Source organism: Tympanuchus pallidicinctus, unplaced genomic scaffold (assembly GCF_026119805.1).
Source record: "Tympanuchus pallidicinctus isolate F22 unplaced genomic scaffold, pur_lepc_1.0 scaffold16, whole genome shotgun sequence".
Lineage (NCBI taxonomy): Eukaryota > Metazoa > Chordata > Aves > Galliformes > Phasianidae > Tympanuchus > Tympanuchus pallidicinctus.
Window position 1 is genome coordinate 19,205,851 of NW_026294679.1, and position 13,577 is coordinate 19,219,427.

At 43.4% G+C, this 13,577-nt stretch overlaps 1 protein-coding gene and 1 long non-coding RNA gene across 4 annotated transcripts; one reads left to right on the plus strand and one right to left on the minus strand.

The window, feature by feature from the left end:
• The first annotated feature begins 1,409 nt into the window (after positions 1-1,409).
• On the plus strand, positions 1,410-6,976 carry EIF3F (eukaryotic translation initiation factor 3 subunit F). Of its 3 annotated transcripts, none has more exons than XR_008205372.1 (9): positions 1,410-1,713; positions 1,788-1,858; positions 1,996-2,075; positions 3,110-3,247; positions 5,052-5,143; positions 5,350-5,486; positions 5,599-5,712; positions 6,475-6,639; positions 6,748-6,976. XR_008205372.1 is itself a non-coding variant. In XM_052678206.1 (8 exons), exons 1-8 carry the CDS (start codon positions 1,425-1,427, stop codon positions 6,550-6,552), a joined length of 999 nt encoding a protein of 332 aa, XP_052534166.1. In that variant the 5' UTR covers positions 1,410-1,424; the 3' UTR covers positions 6,553-6,644. The 3 variants fall into 3 exon arrangements, 1 of the variants encoding a protein (XP_052534166.1); XR_008205371.1 differs by having other exon boundaries at positions 6,475-6,620; positions 6,701-6,976; XM_052678206.1 differs by lacking the exon at positions 6,748-6,976 and having other exon boundaries at positions 6,475-6,644.
• LOC128078205 (uncharacterized) lies at positions 3,241-13,543 on the minus strand. The gene is made up of 3 exons (XR_008205373.1): positions 13,116-13,543; positions 9,275-9,426; positions 3,241-3,887 (listed from the first exon to the last, which is right to left on the minus strand). It is a non-coding gene; the product is annotated as an uncharacterized LOC128078205 (long non-coding RNA).
• Between the last annotated feature and the right edge of the window lie 34 nt (positions 13,544-13,577).

Here is a 13,577-nt window from a genome sequence, read left to right on the forward strand (position 1 = left end):
TTTCAGTAGTCACAGCAAGGAAAAAGAAGAAAAAGTAGCTTGGACACCTTTGCGCGATGCCCAATGGATTTTTTTTACTCCTCAGATGACAAGATTTACACAGTTTTTGCATCAGGAGGTCTCTGCACTGATCTCTGACTCCTGAGGTAGAGCCATCCTGCCTCATGACGTGCACTCACCAGCATGGTGCTCAGCAGCCTGTTATCAGTTTATTAAAAGAAGGGTGTCATAGCTGCCAGTTTCAGAGCACAACTGCAGCTCCATATTAAGCTGCCCAGTTTTACAGGTGGAAACGCAAACAAATGCCTTGCTCAGTGTGCAGCTGACCATGCCACGTCAAGCAGCAAAGCTACTTGATGCAAACAAAAGTAAGATGGAGCGTCTACTTTCTAACAAGCACTCCTCACACATTAGACTTCACAATGACACATCAAAGCTCCAGGAGCAGAAACATCCTAAAGCCTTATGCAGTTTAACCCAGACACACCCCTAGGAAAGGAAGGAGGGATGGTGAAAGCCTACAAGCAGGAGAGCCGGTTTTTACTGGTAAGCACACCAGGAAATGCTTTTATGAACAGATAAAGCCAGCCCATGTTGCTATGCACTCTCCAGTGTAGCTCTGACACGTTCCCCAGTTAGATAAGAAAGGAAATGGGGCACATGGGGAGAGAGCATTTTTGTTTTATTGTGCTGCTCCCAATAGGCTCAAGAGCTGATTGCCAGAGATTGACCTGGAAGTCCTTCCCTGACTGATGACATTAACCCATCAGCTAATGAAGTGGACAGGACTCTAAAGCCCTGCAAACTTTTGTGTTGTATAGCACAGGGCTTAGCTGCTGTAAAAGAGCCGGAAACCAAAAGGCAAACACTTCAAAGACGCTTGAAGCTCTCACTGTTTATCGGACATTAAAAACTGCAGTGAAAAAGTTCTGAACGGAGACAGTCACACATTTGTTATTTGTGATACAAGGGCGGAGGCAAGATAAGGGGAGTGCCAGAGCAGCCCCAACTCCCGACCGCATGCCGAGTACGAGCGCGCAAGGCAGACCCCGCCCAAACGGCGCAGCCCCGAGGCCGCCTCCCACCACACCGCCCGCCAGCACGGCTCTCGTTCTGACAGACAGGAGTTAAGAGCGGCGCCAGCCAATGAGAGAGCGGACGGGCACGGAGGCGGAGCGTGCGAGGACCCAATGGAAGAACTGTCCGGCCCCGAGAGGGTGGGAACAAAGTTAAGCTGCAGTCACCGGCGGCGTGCTCTACCCCAATCGGAGCGTCGGCCCAGATCGCTCTGTCCGGATTGGTCAACGGATGGCAGGCGGGCCTTAGCGCCTTCTTTTCCCCAATAGGAAGGCGGCGGAGCGTGACAGGCGTACCGATTAGCCAATTGTCGTGGGCTAGATCTCGTACCCCTTTCTCTTCGCAAAATGGCGGCTCCGGCTCCGGCTGTGGCCGCGGCCCCTCCCGCGGCCGCCCCGGCTCCCAGCCCGACCGCCGCTCCCTCTACACCGACGACGGGCGCGCCCCCCTCTGCCGCGCCCCCTCCGCCCGCCGCCCCAGCGGCACCGCCACCCTCCGCGCCGCTGTCCGCCGCGCTCTCGGGTCCCTTCCCCGGCGGCCGCGTGGTGCGGCTGCACCCGGTCGTGCTCGCCTCCATCGTAGACAGCTTCGAGCGGCGCAACGAGGGCGCGGCGCGGGTCATCGGGACGCTGTTGGGTAAGAGCCGCGGAGCCGGGAGCGAGCAGCACGCCGCCCCCACGCCGCCCCGCTAACCGCTGTCGTCCCCGCAGGCACTGTGGACAAGCACTCGGTGGAGGTCACTAACTGCTTCTCTGTCCCGCACAACGAGTCCGAGGATGAGGTACGGCCACGCGGCTCGGCGAGGTGGGGGCCGGGGCTCTGGAGGAGGCTGTCCCGGCGGGGCTTCGTCCTGCGTTGCCCTCCGCCCGGGTGTCGGCGCTCCTGCACCCTCTGACTCTGCTCTATCCCCTTTCCCAGGTGGCTGTTGATATGGAGTTTGCCAAAAACATGTACGAGTTGCACAAAAAGGTGTCTCCCAGCGAGATCATCTTGGGCTGGTAAGTTCTCCATCTACAAAAAAGTTCGGGCAGTCGTGTAGGTCCCTCAATATACCTGAGCTACATGGCTGTTGTCACAGGCTGAGAAATGGAATCAGCAGTGAGGTCTTGCAGCTCTTGTTACAGTTCTAAAAGTGCTGTCATTCAGGATAGGAAGAGATGCTACTGCAGATTTAAGAGCAGTTTTGGTTTTCTAGAAGAGCTATCACAGACAACAGGGTTAGGGAATGCTTACACGGATCTGTTTGAATGTAGCTTGTTTGAATGTTTCAATCTGTTTGAATGTATTTTACAATCTGTAAAGTAACTGACCTAAGGGAGAAGACAAAAGTACCAAAGGCCTGGTGGGAAATCAGTCATGTTAGCCTGAGCACGCAGGTATTCTCTGAGGAAAGATGGAAGACTTGTGCTGGGGTATTATAGGAAAAGAACTCATCTGTGCATGGATAGCTGGCTTTGTATGTCTTTTGGCATCCTCTCCAACCCTTTTCTGTGGAACAAAATCCTGCAAGCACAGAACTCTTTGCTTCCTTGACAGACTCTAATGGCATAGCAAAGTGCAGTTCTCATGACAGTCACTTTCCTATGCATGCAGGAAGTTAATTGCAGAGCAATTGAAGGAGCTAGATGAACAAGCCCTGCTTCCTGCACAGAGGTGTTTCATTTGTTTCTATTTGTTTTCTACATCTACTTTGCTGGTCCAAATTTGGTTGGCATGCTTTTATTTACAAGGAAATAAAGATTTGGTCCAGATCATAGTGACAAAAAAACTGACTGTTGGGTGTCTGATGGCAACTGTCCTTTGTGACTGTAGTATAACACTGGCCCTATGCATGTTTTGGACATGTGTGTTCTCAGCCTATGATTTTAGGAGAGCCATAAGACTACGTATGCCCTAGTCAAAATACTAGTCTTTACTATGCATCTGCAGCTCAGTGCTTAGACATTAGGGTTTTAGAATACAAACCTGTATCAACAAATGCTGGGCATTTGAACATTAGAAGAATGCTCTTTCAACATTTGCTTTATTCAAGGTATGCAACAGGTCACGACATCACAGAACATTCTGTCCTGATCCACGAGTATTACAGCCGGGAAGCCCACAATCCAATCCACCTCACTGTGGACACAAGTCTCCAGAATTCACGCATGAGCATTAAAGCCTACGTCAGGTACTCTGGGACAGGGACTGTCTGAATTACTAACAGACATCGTATTAGGATAACAAGGAACATAGCAGACTGTAGTTTTGGACAGTATTGTGCAATAGCTGAACCACAACTGTGAGCCAGAGATCAGAGCATTCTTCCTACCAGAATGTCTTGACCATTGCACATAAGTTGAAAGCCTTAACCTTTCATAAGTTGGTTTCTCACTGGGAGTGAGGAACTGGCTTAGTTAACCTCAGCAGTGTTCAGAACATCTTTGCAATGCTTCATGGGAATAGCATAACTAGCATCAGTGTTATATTAACTTCCATTATACTGTCTGAATGCTAGTCTTTACTCACTGCATCTTAGTGCTCAGCAATTTACTTAATCAAGTCGTACTATTAGCACACTCAGAACTTAATTGAAAGAGTGTCTTCTTGGTCAGTCTTTCTTCCCCTCCTCCACTTCCATTTTTATTAATTGATAATGGCGATAAAATGTAGAGAAATGAAACTACTCTGCTTCACCTCACTGTTCTTCCCAGTGGTTGCTGAATAGTTCTCCTCCTTCCAGGATAAAGCCCCAGTCTTTGTAGCAGAAATCATGCTGCTTTCTGACCGTGCATCTTCAAAATGGAAGCTGTTCTGTGACATCTTGTATGCTGAAAGCATAAATGAACTTCAGATAGAATCATTTGATTTACAGAGGACCTCAAGGTCCTCTTGGATGACCTCCTCAGGTCATCAAGTCCAGCTCCCTGGTAATGAACGGTGGCACATACAGCTTGACCGTGCTGCTCAGAGCCCTATCCAGCCTGACCTTGGATGTCCCCAGAGGTGGGGCATCCACCACGTCTCTGGGCAGTCTGCACCAGTGCCTCACCACCCTTATTTTAAAAAATGTCATCTTTTTGGCCAATCTAAATCTCCCCTCCTTTAGTTTGAAACCATTTCCCCTGCTCCTATCACAACAGATTCTACTAAAGAATCTGCCCCCTTTCCTCATATAGCTCTCCTTTACATATTGAAAGGCTGCTTTCAGGTCTCCCCAGAGCCTTCCCTTCTTCAGGCTGAACAACTGCAGCTCTCTCAGCCTGTCCTCATAGGAAAAGTGTTTCATCCCTTGGATCATTTTTGTGGCCCTGCTCTGGATGCATTCTAATAGGTCCATGTCTATCCTGTGCTGAGGACTCCAGGTTTGGATGCAGACTCCAGGTGAGGCCTCACCTGAGCAGAGGGGCAGGATCACTTCCCTCTCCCTGCTGGCCACACTTCTTTTGATGCAGCCCAGGATACGGTTGGCTCTCTGGACAGTGAGGCACATTGCCTGCTTGTGTCCAGCTTACCATCCACCAGTTCCTCCAGATCATTTTTGGCAGGACTGTGCTCCATCCTTACATCTCCCAGATTATAGTGATAGCAGGGGTTGTCACGACCTGGGTGTAAGACTTTACACTTGGATTTATTAAACCTCATGAAGTTTACCTGGGCCCACTGCTTGAGCCTGTCTAGGTCTCTATGAATGGCATTCCATCTCTCAGGCATGTCAGCCACACCAAGAAGACATTACTCAACTCATCATGCACTCATGCTGATAAATGTCAGACCAGCTAGGAATACTTCTGGATGAAAATTTGCAGTTAATAATATGCCTGTATTGATTTCCTATCCTTGGTTATACATGGTCTTAATATTGCTGATTTTAGTGAGAATGAGTAACCTACTCATGTTCACACTCTCATGCTAATAGAGATCATTGAGATGGAAAGAAATTATTTATTTCATTTCAGATATGTCCATGCTGAATTTATGTATTGTTTTCCTAGTGCCCCAATGGGAGTCCCTGGTAAAACTATGGGCGTGATGTTCACACCACTGACAGTGAAGTACGTTTATTACGACACAGAGCGGATAGGAGGTGAATGCTTTCTTCCTATTATGGTTCTAACTATTGTGACGCTGTTCAAATGCTGTTGTTTATTAATCCTGGTAAAATTACCACTTTGTGGGTGTCTCTCTGTCTCACTGAAACTAATGCTATCCTAAAAAGGCTTCAAGAAGTTGAAGTTTTAAGCTGCTTTCTGTGTCAGTCAGATTTCTCAGTGATCCTTGTTTTGCTTTCAGTGGATCTTATAATGAAGACCTGCTTTAGCCCTAATCGAGTGATTGGCTTGTCCAGTGACTTACAGCAGGTGGGGTCAGCCTCAGCCAGGATTCAGGACACCCTGGGTATGGTGCTACAGTATGCAGAGGATGTATTGGTACGGCAAACTTTTTATGAGACTGAAGTTTGATATAAGATTATGCATCTTGTTGTTACGGGGTTTTTTTTGCTGAGTTTTACTCATGCTGAAGTGTGTTTCTTGTGCATAGTCTGGCAAAGTGGCTGCTGACAACACCGTGGGGCGTTTTCTGATGGATCTTATTAACCAGGTGCCAAAGATTTCACCAGAGGACTTTGAGACCATGTTGAACAGCAATATTAATGTAAGTTAATTGTCTTCTTTCTAAGTGTATTACCAGCAGTTTTGAAAATGTCATACAGACACAATTTTGTTTACGAAAAAAACTACCTTTTCATACCAACACGGTCATAAAAAACACAGCCCATTCCTGTCTCTTGTTTTGTGTTTTAAGAGCTGAGGGTGGGTAAGAGAGCTCACCATAATTAAAAACAATGGAAAATAAGAGAATTACTTTAAAAGCACATACGAATTTTGCAAGTAATCTGAAAGGCAGCACAGATTCTTCTTTTAGAGTGCTGGGAAAATATGAATTACCACACTTCATGCAGTATAGGTTTTGATGATAACTAGTGACTTTCCCTGCTTTCTTTGCCTGACATGAAGTTCTGTCTCATGGCAAAATACATAAGAGCACGAGCAAGGTTTCATTGTGCTACCTTATTTCTGTAACAAATTTTTCGAGAGCTAGTTTTCTGAACCTGTTATTTGCCCATAGTCTGCAGGACCACAACTAATTTTTAATTTTGCTTACACCCTTTGACTCTCCTGGTTAATCCTGGTGGACTCGAAGTTAAAATTTCACAAGTGCTGTTTCATGTTCCAGGAATACCAACGTTTTCCCCTGTGAGGGAAGCATTCCTCAGGGTAGGACTTTCAGGACTAGCAATAGTTCCGGTAGCTGATTGTAAAATGCTTCACAGGCGTTAAAAATTCACATCTCCACAACAGGCTGTCATCTTTGGTAATATTTCTGATGACTGTTCTTTTTCTTTTTTTCTCTCAGGACCTTCTGATGGTAACCTACTTGGCAAACCTCACGCAGTCACAGATTGCTCTCAATGAAAAACTTCTGAGTTTGTAAAGAAACTTCTGCCACCTTACACTTCAAAGAGCCTCAAGAGTGAGCAGATACACACTTTTCATGGTGATGTTACAAATTCCCTTGGACCTTAACTTAATTACCTAAACAATTTGGTTTACATCTTCATTTCTGCAAAGAGCCTCAAGAGTGAGCAGATACACACTTTTCATGGTGATGTTACAAATTCCCTTGGACCTTAACTTAATTACCTAAACAATTTGGTTTACATCTTCATTTCTGCTTTCCTGGAAAATCCCTGACGTGGTTTAGGAAATGAATAGGAACTCCTGCAGTTTGGATGAGCCCGGTATTTTAAAATGGAATAAGTGAATCTTTTGTCTTCTGGATTTATCTGTTTGTGTAACAAAATACAGCTTTAATGTAAGAAATTATTTGAAATAAAGTTCAATTGTATTGGCAAGAATACCTTCTGTCCAGAAGAAGACTGTTCTTACTTATTGTATAAGGAATCCTCCTTTGAAAGAATCAGGAAAGAAAACTAGAGTGGATGCAAATAATCTCAAATTTGGCAGCTTTCTCTGCATTTTTCCCAAAAGTTTTAAAGCACACAGTTTGTGGCACCTTGCATTGCACATAGTACACTTTTCCATGGGGAACTACAGAATGGCCACTGGCCTATAACTGGTGCTGTGTATATGGCCTTCTCCGATGAGGTATGAGGCAGCAAATTCCATTTACACTGCGGTATTTGTTCTATGCATATCTGATCCTTTGGGAAAGGAAATAGAATGGAATTCCACCATTGTGAAGAGGGGGTTCAGAGTATTAAACTAGCAGCTAAATGTTCAGAGTATTAAACTAGCAGTTAAATGCGTGGTTGAAAGGGCTTGAAAAGCATTCCTCCTGAAGTTTTCATGTTTGCAAAAGAAGAAAAATTTCAGTGAATTTTTGAGATTAAAATTTAGATATTATCAAATAGGGATTTTCTGTTTCATAATGACTTTCAGCTGAAGGAAAGCCAGTTCAAATTGCAACTTTGTACAGTCTCAGCTAGTAATATTACCTTTGGAAGTCTGTTCAGCTGTAGTAAAGTTTTCCCTAATGCTAGCAGTATCACTCCTGCATCATTCATTCTTATGTTCTAATGACCATTTCTGACACTTTCACACACATCTGTTTCAGTAAATGAACTGAAAATGTCACAGAGAAGCCAGCAAAGTCAGCATTCCTCCTAAATACCTTTGTGCAAAATTTGCCAGATAATCCAAGAACGAGACACAGCTCACATCTCTTTAAATCCTGTCCTCGGGTTGCAATGCAGGGAATTCCATGAACCGTTCAGCGCTAAATTCTGAGTTCTGATCACAAGGGCAAGGTGCATAAAAACTGAAGGCACAGCAAAGACTTCATTTCTGAAAGCTATCTGTGAGCATTAAACATGTTTATGCTCAGCTCCTTTGTACTTCTCTAATGCTTTGTTTCCCCTTCTTTAAACTCAGTATTTGAGCTTTAGCTGGTTAACTTACATTTTCAGGTCACATTCTTTTTAAAATAAGCCTTGAAATAGGTGGAGGAAAAGAGTGAGCAGCAAAGCTAGATGAGCCTTTCTTAACCACTGCAATAAGCAGAGGGAAGAAAAGCTTTATATTCTTCCCCTCATTTCTTCATTTTGTAATAAATCCTTGCTAATCTCAGGAAATTAATATGTGAGAAGAAAGATCTGATGTAGAAAGATTAAAAGTTAAATAGTCTAGGAAGCTGCTTTGCACAAAATGCAGTGTTTGAGAACATCAATTTGTGATAATGATTACAAAAAATGTATTGTGCAGTTAATCAGTCCTGATAAATACTGAAGACTAACGATGAAGCACTAATGGAGGTTATGTCTTCCTGAGCAGAAAGATGTACTGCAAAGTAGAGGTATCAGAAAAGCCCACAGTCAATAGGCTGACTTGTATGGTAGACAGTACAGTAACAAACAGAACAAATTGGAGTAGAAAAATAAAGGCTGCCCTCAAAAACTGTGTTTGATTCCATCCATGCTGGCATTGGGTGAATGGTACATTGTAAACATTGGTCTGACACAAGAATTTTCAAGTTCCCATGACCACCCTTGTGAAGGACAATGTTGCAAGCAAATTGTAGCATAATGTATCATTTTGATTGGCTAAAAAGTAAAGCCTAGGCTGCATCATTATCAGGAGGCTGAAGAAAGAGGCATTTGGAGTTTGAAAATCTAGACAGGAAATCCTGAAGGCCTTCTATCTCTCCATTTCATTGGATCTCATATCTAAAAACTTGAAATTGCTTAGGAAATCTGTTGGGGAAAGCTTGGGAGTTGAGAAACATCACCAAGGATTTCAAGCTCTGATTTGCTGTTATTTGTACATCACTGAGGTCTTGGATCTATTAGGGGACTTTTTCCTTTTTTGTTTGTTTGTTTAGGGTTCAATACTCCAAACAGCTTTGACAAAGTTTAACTTTTAAGAGTCTGACTTAATCATTTTTCAAATAGTCCAGATAGTTCTCCAGGTATGCTTCTATATACAGCATGTATTGTATTTAATTATGTTAATGCCCTCATAGCTTAGACAGAGCTGGTCCTGAATTGTTACCTGAGCAGGAAGTTCTCCCTGAAAACATGTTTTCCTCAATATATATAACATTCAGAGCAGAGTTTACAGTTACAACCGATTCCCTTGTTCTCTTTGGGTATACTGTGTGCTTAGAAAAGTTAGAGAAATACATAAAATCAGCCCACCTTGCTGTGTCAGGCCTTCTCAGAGACAGAATCCAAGTCAGCTGCAACATAGGGATGGAGTTTCTCCAAAGCGTCTCTCGGCAGTATGATGAAGCAAGGCAACCTTGTGTTCACCTCATTTCTGATGAGCATGGATGGTAACCTGTGGCAACCTGCAGTTTAACAAGCACAATGACATTATGCTTTGCTCTGGCTGATTCCTAGTGTAATAAAACTGCTTGTTTGCCTCTTTGAGCAAGAGAGTATTAGCTCCACAAGCACATGAGAGTACTCTGTGTTGCTAATCAAAACCAGTACTTGCAGCATGAACTTCGTTAAATAGAAATACCTTCCTAAAAATTGAAGGAACATTTCTTCACTGATTACACTTTCAACAATAGGACCTCAGGCTGTGTACCACAATGAAAATTGGAGGTATGTGACTAATTAGCTTCCTTGTGTGCTCTGTTGTGCTGTAAAGCTTGCAAACAACATGAAGGTGATTCTTCAGGAGAAGCTTTTGGATAGGCGGTGTGCAACAGCCAGGTTTCTTATGACTCTGTAAAGTGCTTGGGACTGATGATGCACAACAGAACAATTCTGGTAATGATGGTGACTGTAGGATTAGATTAAGGTCCAAAGAGAGCCCTTGCAGACTGCATTGTGCTAGTGTTAATTCGCTGGCTAAGCTAAAAAGCAATTAAAATTAGACATTTTAAATTCATGTGACTGAACAAAACAGTTAATACTATGTGGTGTTTCTCTGGGTACTGAAAGAAGTTTGTCTTTCTTGTTTGGGTACACTTAACAGCCACTGTGTTGTTGCCATCTTCTCTGGTTCCCTGTATCCACTAACTTTACCTTAGGAGGAGCTTCCTGAAACACAATTCCAATTCTTTCCTATCTTGACAAACCACATCTTAAAATCTTTTTAAATACACCTAAATATATCTCCTTTGTCCTTACTGAAGTTTGTTTCATGTTCTTCCTGGTATTTATACACTGTTACAGATAGCATCATACAACAGCCTTCATTTTGCTACGCTAAACATAACACGCTATATCTTCTGCTGTGATCTATGATCACCTAGCTGCCCATTTTTAACTTAATTTCAGTCTTTCTACTTGATACAGACTTGTATCAGTGTGTAGATGAATGGATATAAGAATGCACTAATGCTTTTCCATTATAAATTCCTTGTTTGCCTCTTGGTGTCTGTCACTTACTGTGACTGAGCACTGTCCTAATCACCACTGTTGTCATTTGAACTCTTAAGTTACTACTGAAATGGTTAATTTCAATGCATGACCTGGTATTGCGACAGCTTTTAATTAGAAAATCTAGATGTTATGATCATCTCCCTGTTTCTCCTGGTTTGGATTGCTCTCAGTGCTGGTGACACTTCAGTTTCATCAGCAGGTATCATTAGCTTGTTCCCAACTTTCGTGCCATTCACAGTTAAGAAGAAATTTGGAACTAATCCAGGCCAACTTAGGTGAATTCTACAAACACCCTTTTCAACAAAGCTTTTGTGTTTACTTTCAAGTTCTTTAGCCTTGGCCATGCTAGTTTGCGTCTTCTCTATTTTAACCGTGGTTCTTGTCACATTCTCTGTGAATATCCAAGTGTCATCCTGATCCACTGTGTCCTGAAATTCACCTTTGACATGAGCAACATCTTTTTGTTTGGCTTAAGCCTTGGAAAATGGAAATAAGACTAAATTTTCAGTGTTGCTGAAAATGACAAAAAACATTTGCTGTTTGCAATTGGATACTTAAAATCCTTGCTGCTAGAATTACAATTTCATTCGCTGATTATTTCAGAATGCTGGGATGAAGGTCACTAAGTCTGCACTGTCAGCTGAGTCAATTAAGTTTCTTGGCAGAACACTTAAGTCTGCTGCAAAGAGGAAGTAATGTTTTAGTGTATGATTTTGTGAACATGCCATCTATTAGTAACAAATCTGGAATGGGCAGTTTTAATCTTCAGGATTTAAATGTCAGTGAAGAAAACTGTTGAAACTGCTCTTTCAAGTACTCCAGCAGAACAACCTGCTGCTCTCCTTGTGCACTCTGAGTAAGGATGAAGTGTATTTTTAGTGAGGTTCCACCCAGCAGAACAACAGACTCTGATGGCAGTCCTGAGGTTTGTGTGAAACCCTCACGACTGCACTACAGCGGGTGGAGTCCTAACATGACTCATGGGTTAGTAACTCTCATTTGAGCAGCTAACCAAACACATCTCTTTGTGAAGTGAACTGTGCTTGCTCTGCTCTCTGTTCTTAGGGAAGGTTTACTCAACAGCTAACTTTGACTATCTGCATTTCAATTAGTGCAGTCACAAGGCAGTGTAACAGGGCAAATATTGTTAGTCCCTAACAGACTTGGATCACTGCAGTATCCTGCTGGTTTGTTATACTTTGACCCACGGTTAAAAGCTGACCAGGTCTTGCTGCTTACTGAAAACTGTGGGAAAGTTGTGTTTTTTGTTGTTATTAGTTTTAAATTCTACTGACTGAAATACAAAATCCAAAGCAATGTTTCATATCATTTGTGACGCAGTATGCCAAGCAGGACATATAGCACAGACAAGCAGCAATGCGTTTAGTGTCCTACATCACCAATAATAAATTACCCAAGGAAGTTTTAGCTGCACTGACAGCACCCAGTATGATGAGGTAGGTGAGAGAAAGTCCCTCTGGAGCAGAATTCTGTCCAGAATCATGTCTGAGAAGATACAAAGATATTACAAAAAGAGGAGCATGAGTTTGTCTCCTATTTCACTGACCTTGAATTTACTAACAGTGGGAGGTTGTCTTGACTCTTTGGGATTTAACACACTTTCCTAAATGCACTAGTAGCTGTAGTAACAAACCAAGAAGATTCTTTGAATACAGGGAGTGAAGCTAGATGACAACAGTGGTTCCATTCCATTCTTTAGAAAAAGTCATTCCAGACAGTCTTGTTAACAAATATACATGCAACGCATTTAACATTGGTATGGATTCTTCAGATGTATGCCTTTTTAGGACTTTTCTCTTGTGTTTTTTTTTTTTTCTTTCCGTTTGGTTATGAATATAGATGATTCCTTTCCTAAATAGTTCAATCCCAAACAATCCACTAAAAGGAAGAGGAAGAATTCTGTTTTATACATGTATTTGGTTCCCATGGAAGCAGGAGTTTTAATATGTACCTGTCCTGAAAGAAATAAGCTTAACAGAGGTGAAGTATACTAGAGATACACTGAAAATATCTCTCGAAAAATGCTGTGAGGATTAAATTCTTAAAGCTGTTCCTGACAAGTTCTGGGCAAACAAGGCAGATATAAGCCCAATATTGCTGAAGATAGGTCATTTATTAGAATTTTTATACATTTCAGATGCTTTCCATTTGAAGTGGACTAGCATAGTAAATTATTACCGACCTATTTTCTGCTGCCTGCACTTACTGCTCTTTTACAGACACAGAGAGCAGTGGTTTTACTTGGCAATTGGCACTCAAGTGCCACAGCAGGTTACAGCAGAAGACTGCTTGCATTTGAGTGGTGTCTGAACCGCTAATGCATGCATTTCATAGCAAAGTATGCAGAAGTTTTGAATAAATGCAATTAACCACTGCATAATATCAGGGATGGATCCTTCAGGAAGTGTATCATGCTGGTTAGAACCTCTTACAAACACTTAGCTCTGGGGTAAAGAAAGAAATAAGTGTATCTGGTGTCTGTTCCAAATAGAATATGAATAAACATTACAGTAGATGTAAAAATAGAAACAAAACACCCAGTGTGCTTCCCAGAGCAGTTAGTTGCCATAATTTTTATTTCTTTCTAGGGAGAGGAGCGTGGTAGCCAGGACAGCCCTACCTTCATGCCCTCTGGGGACCTAGATCTTGTTCTCAAGTCAACCGATGCCTTTGATACACTTGGCCACTGCACTGGTCTGGTGGTCCAGACGACACGGCTCATCGCCTGCCAGCTCCTGGACTCCATCTAAAGCTTCATGCGCTTCTGAAAAATAGGTCTGACCTAAATCCACACGTGTTTGGGTTAATTTAATTGCACCGATGCCAAAGGGAAGCCGCGATGCGGACTTTCTACTTCACGGGCCCGGTGCCCTCCGTGTGGGATGGCGCCCCGAGGCAGGGCTGCGGGACTGCGCGCTGCCGTCCCTGAACGCAGCTCCTCGCCGTTCCGAGGCAGCGCAGGGAACATCGCGGCCCTCAGCGAACCGGGGCGGGCCGGACGGCTGGCAGAAGGGGCGCCGCGTTAGCGGGGCCGCCGCCGGCCCGGTCGACTCTCGGGCGCGGCGGTGGTGCCCGCGGGGAG

What these genes read in the sequence shown, in the direction of transcription:
- EIF3F (XM_052678206.1), top strand. Translation starts at nt 1,425, where the DNA reads ATGGCGGCTCCGGCTCCGGCTGTGGCCGCGGCCCCTCCCGCGGCCGCC. An exon ending in ACAACGAGTCCGAGGATGAG is followed by an intron (nt 1,859 to 1,995) that starts GTACGGCCACGC and finishes CCCCTTTCCCAG; the next exon opens with GTGGCTGTTGATATGGAGTT. An exon ending in TGTTGAACAGCAATATTAAT is followed by an intron (nt 5,713 to 6,474) that starts GTAAGTTAATTG and finishes TTTTTCTCTCAG; the next exon opens with GACCTTCTGATGGTAACCTA.